Below are 18638 nucleotides of genomic sequence, written 5' to 3' on the forward strand. Positions count from 1 at the left end.
GGCGCACAACACAATAATTTACATCCTAGTTTCCCGGAAGCATCTGAAAAATCAGTGTAGACGTAACAGAAAACACAGGGAAAACCGACACATAGACTTCTCCCTGCCAAAAAGGCTCATGGATGAAGCTGGAACCACCGCAGCGAGGCCGTCACGCTCACCCCACGGCGAGGCCGACGGCACCTAGTCCGGATCCAACACCAAGAGAGGACATGAGGAGGAGATGGTACAACTGTACAAGCTAGCAAGCCGGAGCACGAAAGCTTTTGGGCGGACGTCTCACCTCCCGCGCGCTGACTCTCGGACACGCGCGCGCGCGTCGCCGTCGGCCACCAACCCTTCTACTCGCCCGGTCGCCCCCACCTCTGTCCCTTCCGACGTGGCGTCGCCGTGCCGCGGCGGTGGTGGTTGGATCCACCCGGCGCGGGGCTGCCCTACTCAACTAACCCGTTTCCGGCCCACCGGATGCGGCCCGTGGTTTTTCCCCGGAGGTGAAACGCCCTCCCCGTGTCGCCAACGGACGCGGACGACGACGCGCGTACGCCGGCCCGGTGGAGGCTGACCTCGGCAGATCATTTTCTTGCGAGAAAGAAAGAGCGCCTTTCGACGCGACGCAAGTTTCACTCATCTATCGGTCGAGAAGTGGCCCGGGAACCAAGCGTCAATTAGTGCGTCTCGTGAGTAAAATTGTCTCTTGGGTCTTGCTTGCCATCGAGTCCCGTCTACGTCTGGGCGTGCAGCTCAATCCAAGTTCAAAGTCTCGCCCGCGGTGGAAGACCTCAGGTTTCAGAGAACTGGCAAGTTCTAGACACACACACACACTATGTCATCCATCAGAAATTCTAACCAAATGCAGGATAACTTTTTTAATTGTTCGAAACTTCACATGAGATGCACAGTGTCTAATTCCTTATATACTACAATAATTGGAAAATATCATTCTTCGTGAATCAAAATGCCGCTTGAATAAAAATAGGATGCATCTTTCATATATGTTGCGTCAATTTTATAATCTTTTTTTTTGTTTTGTTTTGAAACTAGAATGCTGCATCTTGATATGTGCAGGAACCAGGAAACCTTTCCATTTCTTGGGATGGGATTTTGTAGCCGATCCTTGAACCGAAAGTCCCGGGCTTCTCGACAAGCAACCAAACCACCCACTCTGCCTCGTGGCATATATATAAAAGCCTCCGCAACGCAACGACAAACCACCGATCTCCCAGCCCCCCTTTACCTCTTCTGTCTCTTCTTCCCTCCGCCGCGGCGCCGCCCGCCACGCCACCCGCGTATCCATCCACCACCGTTCCCGCGATGGCCGCCGGCATACTCAACACCCAGCCCCGCCTCTGCTAATCACGGATGATTTTCTGTTAACTTCCTGCCACTCGCCTCGTCTGGCCGGAGGGAGAGGAGATGGACGCCGGCGTGGGTCTCCGGCCGAGGCCCCGTGCAGCATGGGCCGGACGACGGAAGCCGCAGGGATTCCCTCCGGCGACAGTGCCGGCGGCGAGGCTTGATCAGAATCCGGCGCGGCGGCCGCTGGTCCTGCGCCCCGATGCGGGGAGCCGGAGCACCGATGCCATCCGTGGCGCCAGCCTCAAGGGCCTGTGCTGCCACAAATCGGCAGGTAACCAACCAACCAACTGGTCGTGCTCCTTCTGTTGCATGTCAACTAGCAGTACAATTTCTGCCGCCAACTGGGTGCAACAAAGATTAATTAGTACCACCACTACACCGGATAAGATGATCTTGCCATGTCAATGACGACTCATTGCAACGCTTTGTTAAACATTCAAGTGGACCATGGTGATCTCATTTGCGTGTCCCGCTCCTGTGATCTTCACACGTCAGCTATCATTTTCTGTTTCTTCTTCAATCAAGTTGCCAACAAAATATGGTTCCATGTTCGAAAGAGCATATGCCTTGAAAATTGCGAGTACAACGAAAAAAATCATCAAACTTTCTTCTGATCTAGTACAAAAAACAGAGTAATAGACTTTTCACAATGTTTTTTATAGCATACTTCATCCATATATATGAATCCATTAACATGCTTTTGATGGCATATAACACATGTTTGATTAATCATCAAAATCAACGACCTGGAAACACACGCACACCATATGCACCCCTCCGATCCGGAGGGAGTGGCATTTTGTTTGCTATTTCTTTAATCAAGTTGCCGACAAATATAGTACCGTGTTCGAAAGAGCATATGGCTTGAAAAAAAATGAGAGGTCAGCTTTAATGGCAAAATGCATCCAACTTTATTCTGGAACTAAACAAACAGAGTAATACACTTTTCAAGATGCTTTCCTCTTCTGCTTTCCAAACAATTAAGCACGCCAGCCTGAGATTGTACTACCTTTTTTCTCTTCAGGAGACACGAGTAACCAAGGTTTGGCACGGCTGTAAAATTGTTCCAGTTTTGGTCTTAAGGGGTGGGTTGTGTTGGCCTTTGTTGCATGGCACGCTTCAGACATGAGAATCGTCGAAGGAGCAGACAGAAAGTTAGGACGATTCCGTGCGGATTTCCTAGAGGATCCGTTAGTAGCGGTGCAATCAGCAATATTAGTTGGGTACCTCGGGAGCCTTTTGTTCCGCATCAGTCACCAACTGCAAGTAGCCATTGAAATGGACATAAACCTAATCACAATCACATCAAACAGCCATGAGCTATTTAGATTGTAGTGCCTATGAATTTCTAAAAATTTGTGGTGTGTATCATGAGACTCCAAAGAAATATCATGGATCGCAAATAAGTCCGCAAAGATTGAGTAGTCTCTGCAGTATGCTATCGAGGACAAACCATAGAAGTCAAAGAGAGTGCTATCGAATGATTGTGATCTGACGTGCACGTACGATTGCAGGTACTGAGAAAGTCCACTATTCTGCTGATGATGCTCTCCTACTAAAGGTTAGTAGATAACGCAATGGTGTTTGAGAAATTCAGAGAGTTCATCAACGAACTGCATATTTGTGTTGATATAACTGACCTCTATGTTAACTGCAGCAAAAAGCAGAGGACGTGCTCCCTTACCTGAATGACCGATGTGTTTATCTAGTTGGTTAGTTCTTACCCCCACATCAGCTCTATAATTTGAATGGATCCCTTCATTATGTATTGCCTATCTAATATGTGTATGCATCTATATGTAGGAATGATGGGTTCCGGCAAAACTACAGTTGGGAAGATAATAGCTGAAGTACTAGGCTATTCATTCTTTGACAGGTTTGAATTTCCCTCTGATAACTACATCAACTGATAAAAGCCAACCAAGATGTTGTTTCAACTAACTTTTGAGTGATCACGGTTTAATAACTTTACCGGTGTTCTCCCTTCACAGTGATAAGCTGGTTGAGCAGTCTGTTGGCATACCGTCGGTCGCTGAGATTTTTCAGGTCCACAGTGAAGCATTCTTCAGAGATAACGAGGTGTGCGCTTATTTTTCTTAGTGATAATAGGATATAACTCTATTTCTTTCTATCGAGGATTGGAAAATTACTCAAAAATCCTACAGGCAGTTTTTTTATTTCTCTTGTGCATGATGTAGTTTGCCATCGTCCACCTTAAATATTCATGCTGTGATATAGTAGTGGTCTACAATACTAATCTCGTGTACAACTACCTTTAATCAAGCTTTCTGATATTCTCTTATTTCATTCGACTTCTCAAGAGTGAGGTACTAAGGGATTTGTCGTCAATGCACCGATTAATTGTTGCAACAGGAGGTGGTGCGGTGATACGACCAATCAATTGGTACTGGAAGTGATAAACTAGCTCGAGTTGCTCTTCAAGGCAAAGCTTGCTAAGTTTTTGGCGTGAAATTTGCAGGAGTTATATGAAGAAAGGACTCACTATTTGGTTAGATGTTCCATTAGATGCCCTTGCAAGAAGGATTGCTGCGGTGGGTACTGCATCACGACCCCTCCTGCATCAGGAATCTGGTGATCCTTATGCAAAGGTTGTTTGCTACTGATGCTCTTATTTATTTCTTCAATTTGAGTTTGGCATGCAGACAGAGCTAATGATTTTTTGTTTTCCCACGCAGGCCTATGCCAAACTTACAGCACTTTTTGAACAAAGAATGGACTCATATGCTAATGCTGATGCTCGAGTTTCCCTTGAGAGTATGTTTCCTAACGAGTTAGATAACACCATTATACGCAGTTCTTGTTTCATTCTAGTACTCTGTACTACTACAAAGGTCTACATGGTCCACCAATATGATGCATTTTGCTCGCGTTCAGTTTTTACACCATTGCTAACTGTAAATACAATTATCCATAATGCAGATATTGCATTCAAACAAGGACATAATGATGTGAATGTACTTACACCAAGTGCCATCGCTATTGAGGTATTTGAGCATTTCTAACTTGGTTAAGATGATCTTTTGAACCGTGCCTGACTGGGATTTCTACCTTCCGTTCTTCCAGGCATTGCTAAAGATGGAGAGCTTTCTTACTGAGAAGGCCATGGTCAGAAACTGACCAAATCTCGGTGGTTACAAAGAAAGATGACAACCAATGGTTCTTGGTTGCCGTGATGCATACCTTTGCATAAGACATTCTTCTGATATAGCCAGAGCTATGACAGAGGATAACTTGGGTTTTTACTTGAGTGAACTATATGTGAATAGCTCTAAATTAAGACAATGTTTGTCTTGTCTTTATCTTGCTGCGATTTGATATATGGGATTTGGGAGTAAATAGCTATATCAATCCCTTGTACATTTTGAAACAACCAGAATTTACATCAATATATTACTTTGAGGCAAAGTGCAGTTCTCGAAAATTTTATAATAGCATAGATCTTAACACAAGTATGTTCGTTACAGCATGATAAGGGTGCCTCTTTTTCTTTCGAGATATGTACATGTTCTCTCAACAAAGATGTACAGGGAAAGTATTATATCCAAAATAATCATGGCTAAGCCAATAGTTGGATCTGACCTATTTGATAATGCTACTGTACGGGAAACAAATCTCCCTATACATCTAGCGTATAGCTAAACAGTTAAAGGAAAACATTGCAGGAAGCTGAGATTGAAAACCTGTACATATAGGCTTTAACTTCATATGAACATTCTTCTGATGGTTCTTGCAACAGCGCGAGATAAAACAAGATTAGTTAAATCCGCAGGCAGGAGGAGAAACTGCTGTTGGGACTCTGGTGAAAGCTGCATTGGAGAAGAGTATGTGCAAAAATGAGTTCGTGGAGCTCTGGATTTATAAATACACGCCACATGAATTTTGATACATAATCTCATTCAACACGTATGTTCCTTCTTACCTCAGGAATGACGGAAAGAACTGGCAGAAACTCTGGAAAAGACCTCATCTCATTTAACACAAGAGACATATCATCTGCGCCATCATCTCCTTTCTCCCCAGTGCTTTCATGTCCAGGAGCCTGCAAAACTTGAATGATAAATGCAGGCTACACACACGTGTTGCATCTTGCAATGTCAATAGATCAGCTGGATTTACACGAGATGAAGTGCTTTAGCCCATTTTAATATAAAAACCAATGTGTAATCTGAGTATTATTTTCACACCTTGTAGTTAGTTTCGGCTCAAAGAGAACAATTTCACATATAAATCATTGCGCACATCACTTAATGTGATTACCGAATCTAATTAGCACGTCGCAAATATAAGCTCCAGACTTTATCTTTTCAGTTAAGTCTAGAATTCATTTCTTTCTGAAAAGGTTCTTTTATCCTCAGCCGCCTGCTTAGTTATGTAATATACTCTGCTATAAGCTGGAAGCATTTTGTGCATTCCATTGATACATAGTGAGAAGTCACGACATTCGAGAAGGCGTCCAAGACTACTCTACATAGATCATCACGCTCAGTTGCTCATGAATGTTGAAAGTTTTACTTACCCGTGATGAGTTTTCCTTCTGAGGAGTCTTAGCTACAAGTAGGAGAAGGCGGTAGAGGTTTCTCAAGTTAGTGGCCTCCTCGTTGTTCAGTGATGGCGATGGGGATGGTGCAAATGGCAATCTTGAGGCTGCAGCAGACGTTACAGAACTTAATGTGGCCACTCCAAGTGCATCTAGTCCCTGCAAACATTATCATTACAGAACTTAATGTGGCTACTCCAAGTGCATCTAGTCCCTTTACCTTTGAATAAAAGGTGTCACTTCGTTTCCAGCATTTCTCAAAAGAGAAATATCATTTCAAGCAAAAATGCATGACAGCAGAGAGAATTCCTTATCTACTAAATAAAACAAAATTAAACATGGAATCACTGGAAGATGACCCACATGAAGTACATCAGAATTTTATATTATATGGAGCCAAATTGCATTTATGCCTTCATTGCAAAGCTACATGACAATTTGCGGAATTTCGTCGCACAAAAATTCAAATTCAAAAGCAAAAAATATATTGTCTGATAGCTATTTCATCAGTTGACACATAAACTCACATGAAGCCAACAGGGCAATGGAAAGTGCACATCTAACAAGCTAACTGACCTTAGCAATCTCCTGAAGAAGTAAATCCTTCACAAAGGCACCCTGGAAAGAGTTCAGACATGGCTAATTATCTGACTGAGTTCGATACTATCAAATAACTACCAATCTATCTCAGTTTTACCTGTTCAGTGAGTGTAAATGACAGCACTTGTTTAATTGCAAATCTTGAACTATCACTTTCATCTTGTTGAGTTCTGACCAAGGTCTGCTCTGTTCTGGCCCGGAGCGACTGTAAGAAGAAAACAAAAACAGTGATGTACCAAGAAGGTAAGAATAAAGTACATAAAATCAGAAAAGACATACTTCCCACGACCCAACAGTTTGACAAAACTGGCGGATTCTACCACTTTACAGAATTTAACAGAAGCAATCATCTAGAATCGTATCAGGTATGGAGTGGTAGATGTTAAGACAAGAGCCTCAAGTATGGAGTGGTAGATGTCAAGAGGCGTGGGGACCAGATTATCCTGGTCAAGCTGGTAGCTGGGGACTTAGTTCTCAATGTTATCAGCGTGTATACCCCGCAAGTAGGCCAGAATGAGAACACCAATAGGGGGTTCTGGGAAGGCCTGAAGGACATGGTTAGGAGTGTGCTTATTGTCGAAAAGCTCTTCATAGGAGGAGAACTCAATGGCCACGTGGGTACATCTAACACAGGTTTTGAAGGGGTGCATGGGGGCTTTGGCTATGGCATCAGGAATCAAGGAGAAGATGTCTTCAGCTTTGCTCTAGCCTACAACATGATCGTAGCTAACACCCTCTTTAAAAACAGAGAATCGCATCTAGTGACTTTTAGTAGTGGTCAACACTCTAGCCAGATCAGACAGTAGAGCTACGGAGACAAACCTTGGAATTGAAAGGTTTTAGGCTTAGTAGAACTAAAACCGAGTACATGAGGTGCGGTTCAGTACTACTAGGGATGAGGGGAGGAGGTTACCCTTGATGGGCAGGTGGTACCTCAGAAGGACGCCTTTCAATATTTGGGGTCAATGCTGCAGAAGGATGGTGATGTCGATGAAGATGTGAGAAAGCCGGATGGATGAAGTGGCGCCAAGCTTCTGGCGTTCTTTGTGACAAGAGTGCCACAAAAGCTAAAAGGCAGGTTCTTTACGACTGCGATTGACCCACAATGTTGTATGACGCTGAGTGTTGGCTGACTAAAAGGTGACATGTGCAACAGTTAGGTGTTGCAGAGGTGCGCATGTTGAGATAGATGTGTGGCCGCACAAGGAAGGATCTGGTCCGGAATGATGATATACGAGATAGAATTGGGGTAGCACCGGTTGAAGAGAACCTTGTCCAACATCGTCTCCAGAAGCTCCAATGCATAGCGGACGGCTAAAATGTGCTTGTATAATGTCTAGAGAGGTCGGGGTAGACCAAACTTGACATGGGAGGAGTCCGTAAAGAGAGATCTGAAGGACTGGAATATCACCAAAGAATTAGCCATGGACAAGGGTGCGTGGAAACTAGCTATCCATGTGTCAGGACCATGAGTTGGTTGCGAGACCTTATGAGTTTCAGCTCTAGCCTACCCCAACTTGTTTGGGACTAAAGGCTTTGTTGTTGTTGTAGTCATCTAGAATCGGTGACAAGTCGGCGCGAGTGTATGCTAAATGGTTAACAACTCAATGAAAAGAATTTTGAAATTTAATAAACCACCATTTGACCATAAGCCGGCAAGAACCAACTGGCTGGTTCCCAATATGAATATGCTAGAAAGTTTTGTTGCTTTCACATGTCTCAAAGAGGCCTTACATCAGATTTCAAATAATGAACCGTTATTCATGTGAGGGCAAATAAAACCATCAGCATATGCATATATCTGTGAGGAAATAAACCAACCTCGGTTAACAAAGACTCCAAACGGTCAATCTGGAAAGTGCCATCCTGCAATACATTTTGGTTAAAGAAGACATAAGATGTTCGCTATAACTGGCAGAAGTTGCAGTAGACAAAGAATGAACCTGCAACAAAATGACTTGCTAGCACGATGACACGATCTCATCGCAATTCAAAATGTCTGAAGAGTGAAGACAACAAGGAAAAGCAGACCTTATAAAGTAGCGTGTACAATGTTGACCGAAGATTAGGTGAGTTGTCAGTGAGAACTTTTCTTGCAATCCATGGGTATGAACTGCTCAAGACTTTGTAGTTGGGATTGAAGCTGATTGCAATGCCTTCCAAGACAGCAAGACTGAAAAATCACATGGAAAGCCTCTCAAATGTAACACACGGATCATTTATAAACCAATTAGTGTAAATATATATTAAAAACTGCATTCTGCCTTTTTGGAAGCAGTTTGGCAGTTTCTTGTCCATTATAAAATGTATTGACTAATAGCACTATCGAAGTTACGAGAAAAATTTAATTCATTAGTACCTTCGGATTACAAGAGAGAAGTATGAAGGAATCTGGAACTTGAATTTATACCTGAAACAAGGTTAGCTCTAGTAAATGAAATTAATATATCGAGGGCTTGCACTACATTCCTTTTTGCATAAACTAAGATCAGTACATTGTTTGCCCAAGATTCCCTGACAGATCTCCAAAGCTTATATTTTGAACTCCTTTGTTAACTGCACTTTCAAATACACCTGAAATGGCAAACACAGAATAAAGAGTGATATGCAAGATGGACATGTCTTAAAATTAATTACATTTCTTAATATTAGTGACATTCGTCTGAAGCTGGAGTACCTGTCAATGCCGTTGTCACTTCATCTTTCTGAGCAGTTGCAGGAAGCAAACTACAAGAGATTTAAAGGCAGGTCAGATCTACTTAGTTATGGTGATATCCAGCAGGAAAAAGGAAGTTATTTCTGATAACTGGCATCTATCTGCATGCACAAAATTTCGTAAGCTTAGTGATATCAGTGTTTTTCTTACCCAAGAGTAACAAAATCTTTTGCTAAACCATCAAAATCCCGATTAACAAGATGTAGACAAGCTTCAATAAATCCATCACGCAGTTCTTGTCGGAATTCTCCCATCATTCCAAAATCTGCATAATGAATAGAGTATTTGAATTAGCTAGACATAGGGCTTCATGTAATTGATTGTGAAGCAAGGAAGCAAATTAGGGACCCAATGGTAACTAAGATTTTAAAGTGGGTAAGCTATGTAGGAATAGCACAGTAAAACAATTACCTAAGTATGCTAGCTTCCCATCAATTGTACGTAGAAGATTTCCAGGATGTGGATCTGCATGATAAAATCCATATTCCAAAAGCTGGGAAAGTGAACAGTATACTCCAACCTACAATGTAGCAAATCCCAGCAGATCTAACTCGTAAGAGTGTTTACTGAGATCCAATATTTACTTGATTTACTCGAGTCCTGATTTGCGCTGCTTTACCTCAACCAGATATAGATCTCTAACTTCGGACAACCTTACCCCCTACAAGGTCACACTAAGTAAGTCAATAAGTAGTTATTTATGCAACATTGTGCTTGTTTGGTTGCTAACAAGTGAATAAAATCATAGACTGCACCTCAACCCATTCCATGATAAGGACTCGTCTTCTCGTCTGTTCCAGATACATTTCTGGAACCATCACATCTCTAAGTTTCCCATATAATTCCCTGATACAGAAAGGAAAGTACAGGGTTGATATTGATGCTATAATACAAATATCAAGCTTGTATATTGTTCTTGCCATAAAAACAAAGAATTTGCAAAACTTCTGAAATATGATAATAGAATCCTCAGTTCTTAATTATCCACCTTCAGAATACATCTCCATACTCTTAAACATAGTTTCCATGTGCTAAGTTGCAAAAGTAATTCTAAGATCAGTTGTCCTTCACAAATTTGGGTATAACAGAGTACACACATTTATTTTTTATATTTTTTAGTGGAATGGTCAGATTATTTGAACAAAATCCTAGTTAGTGGTGTTTCTGGAGACAACTAGTCGGTTTGGTGATTGCAAGGGCTTAGCTAACAGATGACCATATGTCCGTAAACTAATAAAATGGTTCGAACTGCAACTCCATCCAAATTACTTATGCTCGATTATCTATGTTGATTGTTTTCCCGAAATTTTGACTGACATAGTGATAATATTAGATGGAGTAATTAAACAAGATTTTGGCTTGTAAATGAACAAGTAACTGAAAACATTGACTGAAATAGTGATCATATTGGATAAGTAATTGAACAAGATTTTGGCCTGTAAATGAAGAATGCAACCTGAACTTAAGTCCATTTCTTGCTTCTTCTCTATAATCCATCTCCTGCATCAAATGTGATTTACCTGTATTCAATGCGAAGCTCTAAGAATATGCCCATAACTTTCTAAAGAAATATCAAGATTTGCTAATATAGTTTTGCAAGTGACAGAAGCAGACTTGCTAATATAACTGTACGGAATGCTTGGAGCTTTAGCTTAAATGTTTTGCTTGCTTCCTCTCTGAAGCCTGATCCACAACCTAATTTGGATGATGCTTCTATAATAGTTTTCTAGTTAGCTTTTATCTTCTATAAATAGTCCACTGAAAAAATGCTTAAAAGAATACTTCTTGTTAGAGTTATAATATAAGTCATGTACCCCTTTGTATTTATCCCGTTGTATGAGGGGTTTCCTGCATATGTTCCACACCTGTACATGTATATATATATCGGCCTATGGCCTCATGGGAATACAAGTTGCATATTTCCTAACATGGTATTAGAGCTAGGTCAATTTTTTGCATGCTGCAACTCGTGCCATTGATCCGCTCCTGCCGCCGGCCGCTGGGTTTTCATCTGCCCGCCTCGCCCCGCGGTCTTCCTCTGTTCCTCCCGATCGATCCGATCGCGTTGAGCCGCCGTCTTCCGTTCCCTCGCCAGGTCTCCCGATCGAACCGATCGCTCTGCCCCGCCCCGCAGTCGGGCCTTGGGCCTCTGGTCGCCATCGCCCCGCAGTCGGGCCTCTCCCGATCGATCGCTCCAGTCACCAGATCGCCCCGCCACCAACCCTCTGGATCGATCGCGCTCGTGCACTCCTGGTTCGCTCCAGCCACCAGATCGCCCTGCCACCAACCCTCTGGATCGCCCTCTGCTCTGGAGCGGCGGCCACCAGCTACCGATTTTCGCCGCCCTTGCCGGATTCTGCCGCTGATCTCCGTCGTTCTGCTGCTGGTTGTGTCTTCGTACGCTATCTCTAGTCGGTTCCAAAAAAAAAAATGTCTGCTGCATCAGGCTATGTTGCTGTCCCTCGCTGTCCGGTGATCTTTGATGGTACTAACTACACCGAGTTTACTGGCTTCATGCGCATTCACATGCGTGGCATCCGTCTTTGGGGTGTTCTTTCTGGCGAGGTCTGCTGTCCGCCACGTCCAGTTCCTCCGGTGGCCCCTACTCCGCCAACTCCATCGGTTCTTCCTACGGATGCTAATCAGGTCGCCAAGGATGCGGCTAAGCTTGCTGATGAGGCTGCTAATCGTGCTTATGATGAGAGGGTTTTGGCTTATGAGGAGGCTCTTCAGACGTATCATGGTGCTCTGTCTGTTTACACCCAGTGGCTTGATGATGATGCTCGTGCTGCAGCTCTTCTCACTGCTAGTGTTCTGCCTCAGTTTGCTTCCGAATTTCTGAGTCTTCCTACTGTCTTTGAGATGTGGACCCGTCTTCGTGAGCGCTATCAGCCCTCTGGTGATGCCTTATACCTCTCTGTGATCCGTCAGGAGCATGCTCTTCAGCAGGGTGACTCTACTGTTGATGACTTCTATGCACAGAGTTCTGCTATCTGGCGCCAGCTTGATTCTCTCCGTAGTGCTGGGTGTCGTACCTGCCCCTGTTGCCAGGCTGTCCAGGCCAATTTGGAGTTTCATCGCGTCTATGAGTTCCTGTCTCGGCTCCGTAAGGAGTTTGAGCCCCGGCGTGCTCAGTTGTTTGCTCGTGGCCGTATTTCTCTAATGGAGGCGCTTTCTGAGATTCGTGCTGAGGAGACTCGCTTACGTGGTGCTGGTTTGCTGGAGGTTCCCTCTGTGCTTGCTACTCGTGCTCCTACGCCACCTGCTCCATCGACCACTTCTCGCTCGAGTGCTCCGCCGTTCTTGCCCACTCCTTCTGGAGGCTCCGGTCGCCCCCGTCCACATTGCGCCTATTGCAACAATGATGGTCATCTTGAGTCTCAGTGCTACACGAAGAAGAAACACCTGCGCAAGGCTCGCTCATCATCTTCAGGGACTTCGTCATCTACCTCGACAGCTTCAGCCATTGCTTTGACTGAGCAGGATATTCTGCGACTTAAGCGTCTGCTCGCGGCTTCAGGTTCTTCCTCGACGGGTACTGCTGGTTCTGTGACTGATGCTTCCCGCACTGAGCAATCACCCTCTACACAGTCAGGTACATCCCCATGGGTTCTGGACTCTGGAGCTTCTTTTCATATGTCTTCTCATTCTTCCACTTTGTCCTCTCTTCGATTACTGGATTCTCCTATTCATGTCCTCACTGCTGATGGTACTCCCCTTTCTGTTGCTAGTAGAGGCAATCTTACTACTCCTTATTCTATTCCTGATGTTGCTCATGTTCCTCGACTTACCATGAATTTGTTTTCTGCTGGTCAACTTACGGATTCTGGTTGTCGCGTCATCCTTGACGTTGACTCTTGTTCTGTCCAGGACCGTCACACGCACACTCTGGTTGGGGCTGGCCCTCGCCGCCGTGATTCTCAGGGTCTTTGGGAGTTGGACTGGCTTCATGTTCCTTCTGCTGCCACCACCATCGCCAGTTCTCCCGCTTCTGTTGCCTCCGTCACTGGTTCCTTCCAGCAGTGGCATCATCGACTTGGTCATCTGTGTGGTTCTCGGTTGTCTTCTTTAGTTCGTCGAGGCCTTCTGGGGTCTGTCTCAGGAGATGTCTCTTTAGAGTGTCAGGGTTGTCGTCTTGGCAAGCAGATTCAGTTACCATATTCACATAGTGAGTCCGTGTCTAAGCGTCCTTTCGATTTAGTCCATTCTGATGTATGGGGTCCGGCCCCTTTCGCTTCGAAAGGTGGTCATAAATACTATATTATTTTCATAGATGATTTCTCTCGTTACACATGGCTTTATTTCATGACTTCTCGTCCTGAGGTGTTGTCTATTTATAAGCGTTTTGCTGCCATGGTTCATACTCAGTTCTCTTCACCCATTCGTATTTTTCGTGCTGACTCCGCTAGCGAGTATATCTCTAAGATGTTGCGTGGTGTTCTTGCTGAGCACGGGACTCTCTCTCAATTCTCTTGTCCTGGTGCTCATGCTCAGAATGGTGTGGCTGAGCGAAAGCATCGACATCTTCTTGAGATGGCTCGTGCATTGATGATTGCTGCCTCTCTCCCGCCTCATTTTTGGGCTGAGGCCGTCTCCACATCCACCTATCTTATCAATATACAGCCTTCCGCTGCTCTACAGGGTGGTGTTCCTTTCGAGCGACTTTTTGATCGTTCTCCCGATTATTCGATGCTTCGCTCGTTTGGTTGTGTTTGCTATGTTCTTGCCCCTCGCGAACGCACCAAACTGACCGCTCAGTCTGTTGAGTGTGTCTTCTTAGGCTACAGTGATGAGCATAAGGGCTATCGTTGTTGGGATCCTATTGGTCGTCGGATGCGTATCTCTCGAGATGTGACTTTTGAAGAGTCTCGTCCCTTCTACCCACGCCCATCTTCCTCGACTTTTTCAGTGCAGGATATCTCTTTCCTCACTTTTCCTGACTCACTTATCACCCCCGCCGACACTGTACCTCTCCGTTCCACTTCCTCTCCTCCACATCTAGTTGACTTGCAGCCACCATCCTCCCCGGTCTCCTCGCCTAGCATGTCACCGGGTTCTCCACCTTCATCTCCGGTGACTTCCTCCCCGGTCTCCTCTCCCAGTCTGTCACCGGATTCTACACCTTCATCTCCGGTGACTTCTTCGTCGCCACTCCCTGATTCTACCTTGCCGATTCCTCCTTCTATTATTCCATCTCTTCCTCAGCATTACACTCGTCGTCCACGACCAGTCGATGCCTCTGTGGATGGGTCGTCATCTTCCTCTCAGCCTACTTATGGCTTGCGTTCTCGTCCTCGTCCGCCTGTTGATCGCTTTGGATTTCCCACCGCTGGTGCTGCTGTTCTTGAGCCGACTTCTTACCGTCAGGCTGTTGTTCATCCTGAATGGCAGTTTGCGATGGCAGAGGAGATTGCTGCTCTTGAACGCACTGGTACCTGGGATCTTGTTTCTCTTCCTCCCGGAGTCCGTCCGATCACTTGTAAGTGGGTTTACAAGGTTAAGACTCGCTCTGATGGTTCTCTTGAGCGTCACAAAGCTCGTCTTGTGGCTCGTGGTTTTCAGCAGGAGCATGGTCGTGATTATGACGAGACTTTTGCTCCTGTGGCTCATATGACCACTGTTCGTACACTTCTTGCCGTTGCCTCTGCACGCCACTGGTCTATATCTCAGCTTGATGTTAAGAATGCCTTTCTTAATGGTGAGCTGCGTGAGGTGTACATGCAGCCACCACCTGGGTATTCTGTTCCTGATGGCATGGTATGTCGTCTTCGTCGCTCTCTCTATGGTCTTAAGCAAGCCCCCCGCGCCTGGTTTGACCGCTTTGCCTCTGTGATCACTGCTGCTGGTTTTTTAGCAAGTGCTCATGATCCAGCATTGTTTATTCACCTTTCTCCTCGTGGTCGGACTCTTCTTCTTCTTTATGTTGATGACATGATCATCACGGGGGATGACCCCGAGTATATTGCCTTTGTAAAGGCCCGTCTTAGTGAGCAGTTTCTTATGTCTGATCTTGGACCCCTTCGCTACTTTCTTGGGATTGAAGTCTCTTCTACCTCTGATGGCTTTTTTATATCCCAGGAAAAGTATATCCAGGATCTTCTTGCTCGTGCTGCTCTTACTGACGAGCGCGTTGTTGAGACTCCTATGGAGCTCAATGTTCACCTCCGTGCTACTGATGGTGATCCTCTCCCTGACCCGACGCGTTATCGTCATCTTGTTGGCAGTCTTGTCTATCTAGCTGTCACTCGTCCGGACATCTCTTATCCGGTTCATATTCTGAGTCAGTTTGTCTCTGCCCCCACCTCGGTTCACTATAGTCATCTCCTTCGTGTTCTTCGATATCTTCGAGGCACGATCTCTCACCGTCTATTCTTTCCTCGCTCCAGTTCTTTACAGCTCCAGGCCTATTCGGATGCTACGTGGGCTAGTGAACCTTCCGATCGCCGTTCACTTTCTGCTTACTGTGTTTTTCTTGGTGGTTCTCTCATTGCCTGGAAGACGAAGAAACAGCTTGCAGTTTCCCGTTCGAGTGCCGAGGCTGAGTTGCGAGCAATGGCTCTTTTGACGGCAGAGGTGACTTGGTTACGGTGGTTACTTCAGGATTTTGGTGTTTCTGTCACTACACCGACTCTGCTTTTATCTGACAGTACAGGTGCTATCAACATTGCACGCGATCCTGTGAAGCATGAGCTCACCAAGCATATTGGTGTTGATGCTTTCTATGTGCGCGCTGCTGTGCAGGATCAGGTTATTGCTCTTCAGTATGTGCCTTCCGAGTTACAGTTTGCGGATTTCCTGACGAAGGCTCAGACTAGAGCACGACATGGCTTTTATCTCTCCAAACTCAGTGTTGTTCATCCACCATGAGTTTGAGGGGGGGTGTTAGAGTTATAATATAAGTCATGTACCCCTTTGTATTTATCCCGTTGTATGAGGGGTTTCCTGCATATGTTCCACACCTGTACATGTATATATATATATATATATATCGGCCTATGGCCTCATGGGAATACAAGTTGCATATTTCCTAACACTTCTGAAGCCTGATCCACAACCTAATTTAGATGTGTATGAAGGTGTTGGCAAAAAAAAAAAGAATGACTCTAACTGACGGTTACTTTCCTACCTCTACCTGACCTAATCTTATGCCAACACCTTCATACACATTATCGCCAAATTGAGTACTTCATGTATGACATGAGTAGAAGTAACCAAGTAAAAGAACAAGTACATACATAAATTTACCAAAAGATACTATATGAGCATGCATAGAAAAGTTACCCGAAATAGACTTGACGCCCATTCATCAAGGACAGCCTGCACGTGAGGTAGCAAATATATACGATCACAAATTAAGTAAATATAAATATGACAAAAAAAGCAAGAAAATAGGACAGTAGAAAATTCATTTAAAGAGGAGAATTCTCTCTTCCTTTTCCATTTGATTTGCTTTGTGTCTTTAAAAGAGGAAAACTGGAAAGCATATAGGAGTCTGGCCTTACCTGAAGGTCTGTGTTGAACTTGCCAACCTTCCTGGCAACACCAGCGAGGAACCTCAAGATATAGATATCCAAGGAAATTACGGCTTGGACTCCAGGCCTTTGTACTTTGACGGCAACTAACTTCCCATTGGAACGTAACCTAGCCTGGTAAACCTGCAACAGTAAGAATATAACATGTCATATCATCCAAAATGAGAGCAACTGACAGATGGCCATACACTGAAGGAAGTAGGAAGTGTTGTTTCACCAATAGTTAACAATATCATGGTTAATTAGTACGGATCTGAAACATCGTGAAGTTCTGAGATTCTCATGGTCGCCATCCTACTAGTTTGTTCATTTTCCTATTAGCTGCTTCCAACATGCTAATCTATGAAAGTAGATCCTTGTAATTACTTTAGGGAGGTGTATAGGCATACAGAGCACTAAGTTGCATATCAGATTTCGTGCTTGAAATTTCAAAAATAAACAAGGGGGACAGGTATCGTACAGCTGAACTTAACTATCTAAGCAAAACCGACTGGAAACAGTCACGGGACATTGCTCTGATTCTGTAGCTAAAATGACGAAGGTCTGGTTATTAAATCCTGGGAGAAGGCAATTGAATCCTTGATTCATTACAAAAATGATAGAAAACAGACCTGCCCAAGAGATGCAGCAGCAACAGGCCGTGGTGACATTTCAGAGAAAATCATGTCGAGTGGCATCTGAAGCTCCTTTTCTATGATATCAAAAGCAAGCTCGGTGGAAAATGGTGCTATGCGGTCTTGAAGTAGTGAAAGTTCATCAAGGTATGCAGGAGGAATCACATCCTGCAGCAAATGAAACAAAGGTGGTCACATCCATGTCCCGTCAGCCAACAATGATTTGAAAGGAATAAACTAAGCGCCTTCTCTACGGTTTAAATCAGTGCTGCAGTCTGAAAATGGTGTACAGATAGTCATCATTTCACAGTTCACGATATGCCATTCACCAAACAAGTAAAATTTGTGGTCCACACAACTGATGAAGATGCAACGACTAGTTGGCTGGCGAAGCTCACCGGCCGTGAGGAAACTGCTTGTGCGATCTTCACAAATGCCTGTCATCAAAAGAGCAGCAAGGCGTTAATCGCCATCACCTACACATGGACGAGGGCACGCACAAGCACGCCTTGGAAGAGGAAGCATACCGGGCCAAGTTCCAGTAGAATCCTCCTTAGCTGAGCAGCCCTGACCTGCATTGACACCATCAAAATCATCCCGTGACCCAAACACAACGGGTGGGAATTTAATCAAACAGTAGCCGCGCGTGCTGCGGCGTGCGCGAGACGAATGGCGGCCGTGACGCGAGGCGGGGCGTACCTCGAACATGTCGTCGGCGCGGTCGTTGAGGCTGTCGAGGTAGCGCAGCGCGAACCAGCGGCCGAAGGAGGTCCCGATCTGCAGCGAGCGGCGGAGCACGAGGAGCGGGCGGCGGCCGTACACTCTGGCGATGCCGGGGATGTCGTACGCGGTGGGGAGGTCCCCCTCCGTCGCCAGCCCCTCCTCGAACAGGTACCCCGAGCACCTGGTGAAGGCGTCCTCCTCCGAGACACCACCGGCGCCGTAGCCCGAGGCGGCCCGAGCCCGCGGCCCCCGGGCGGCGGGCCTGGCCCGCAGCGCCGGGGCAGGGAGCGGGAGCGGGAGCGGGCGGAGGAGGAGCATCTCGGCGCGTCGAACGCTCGCCGGGGATTGCCGAATGCCGAGCCGGAGGGGGGAGAGGAGGACGAAGTGGGCCGTGGGGATTAGGCGCCAAGAGGAGCGAGGGGAGTGGTTTGCAACGGCGTGATTTATTGCGGCCCAGGATTTCCGTCGGGCGAGCGAGCGAGAGACGGCATTTTCGGACGTGGGTCTCGGATCTTCCACGGAGGAGATCGGGCGGCGCA

At 45.5% G+C, this 18638-nt stretch overlaps 3 protein-coding genes across 5 annotated transcripts; 2 read left to right on the forward strand and 1 right to left on the reverse strand.

Annotated features, from left to right (window-relative positions):
• Positions 1–1191: 1191 nt before the first annotated feature.
• On the forward strand, positions 1192–4782 carry SK1 (shikimate kinase 1). Its single transcript, XM_048703723.2, has 10 exons — positions 1192–1627; positions 2871–2917; positions 3014–3068; positions 3160–3232; positions 3348–3435; positions 3678–3760; positions 3836–3965; positions 4053–4131; positions 4297–4361; positions 4441–4782. Exons 1-10 carry the CDS (start codon positions 1414–1416, stop codon positions 4492–4494), a joined length of 888 nt encoding a protein of 295 aa, XP_048559680.2. The 5' UTR covers positions 1192–1413; the 3' UTR covers positions 4495–4782.
• Positions 2385–18520, reverse strand: LOC125540130 (Protein kinase superfamily protein). 3 transcript variants are annotated; one of them, XM_048703719.2, is made up of 22 exons: positions 18076–18520; positions 17904–17948; positions 17775–17813; positions 17374–17544; positions 16733–16885; positions 16512–16547; positions 10687–10730; positions 9986–10076; positions 9850–9891; positions 9642–9750; positions 9381–9495; positions 9192–9241; positions 9010–9088; positions 8874–8924; positions 8546–8687; positions 8336–8380; positions 6612–6719; positions 6491–6532; positions 5894–6073; positions 5297–5416; positions 5058–5183; positions 2385–2616 (listed from the first exon to the last, which is right to left on the reverse strand). In XM_048703719.2, exons 1-21 carry the CDS (start codon positions 18415–18417, stop codon positions 5079–5081), a joined length of 2109 nt encoding a protein of 702 aa, XP_048559676.2. In that variant the 5' UTR covers positions 18418–18520; the 3' UTR covers positions 2385–2616; positions 5058–5078. The 3 variants fall into 3 exon arrangements, with proteins under 3 accessions (XP_048559676.2, XP_048559675.2, XP_048559674.2); XM_048703718.2 differs by lacking the exon at positions 2385–2616 and adding an exon at positions 2628–2646; XM_048703717.2 differs by lacking the exon at positions 2385–2616 and having other exon boundaries at positions 4784–5183.
• LOC147987259 (uncharacterized) lies at positions 10757–16045 on the forward strand. The gene is made up of 2 exons (XM_087545681.1): positions 10757–14661; positions 15972–16045. The coding sequence occupies exons 1-2, from the start codon at positions 11661–11663 to the stop codon at positions 16043–16045; spliced, it is 3075 nt and encodes a 1024-aa protein (XP_087401807.1). The 5' UTR covers positions 10757–11660.
• Positions 18521–18638: the final 118 nt, after the last annotated feature.

Source organism: Triticum urartu, chromosome 2A (assembly GCF_056163025.1).
Source record: "Triticum urartu cultivar PI428250 chromosome 2A, HENAU_Tu73, whole genome shotgun sequence".
In the NCBI taxonomy this organism is placed as follows: Eukaryota; Viridiplantae; Streptophyta; class Magnoliopsida; order Poales; family Poaceae; genus Triticum; species Triticum urartu.

Coding starts and splice junctions, on each gene's coding strand:
- SK1 (XM_048703723.2), top strand. CDS start 1,414: ATGGACGCCGGCGTGGGTCTCCGGCCGAGGCCCCGTGCAGCATGGGCC. Junction 1,628..2,870: donor GTGCTGCCACAAATCGGCAG/GTAACCAACCAA, acceptor GTACGATTGCAG/GTACTGAGAAAGTCCACTAT. Junction 3,436..3,677: donor CATTCTTCAGAGATAACGAG/GTGTGCGCTTAT, acceptor CGACTTCTCAAG/AGTGAGGTACTAAGGGATTT.
- LOC147987259 (XM_087545681.1), top strand. CDS start 11,661: ATGTCTGCTGCATCAGGCTATGTTGCTGTCCCTCGCTGTCCGGTGATC. Junction 14,662..15,971: donor TGCTGCTCTTGAACGCACTG/GTACCTGGGATC, acceptor GCTGCTGTGCAG/GATCAGGTTATTGCTCTTCA.
- LOC125540130 (XM_048703719.2), bottom strand. CDS start 18,417: ATGCTCCTCCTCCGCCCGCTCCCGCTCCCGCTCCCTGCCCCGGCGCTG. Junction 9,751..9,849: donor GAGATCTATATCTGGTTGAG/GTAAAGCAGCGC, acceptor GCTACATTGTAG/GTTGGAGTATACTGTTCACT. Junction 5,417..5,893: donor AGAAGGAAAACTCATCACGG/GTAAGTAAAACT, acceptor CAAGTTTTGCAG/GCTCCTGGACATGAAAGCAC.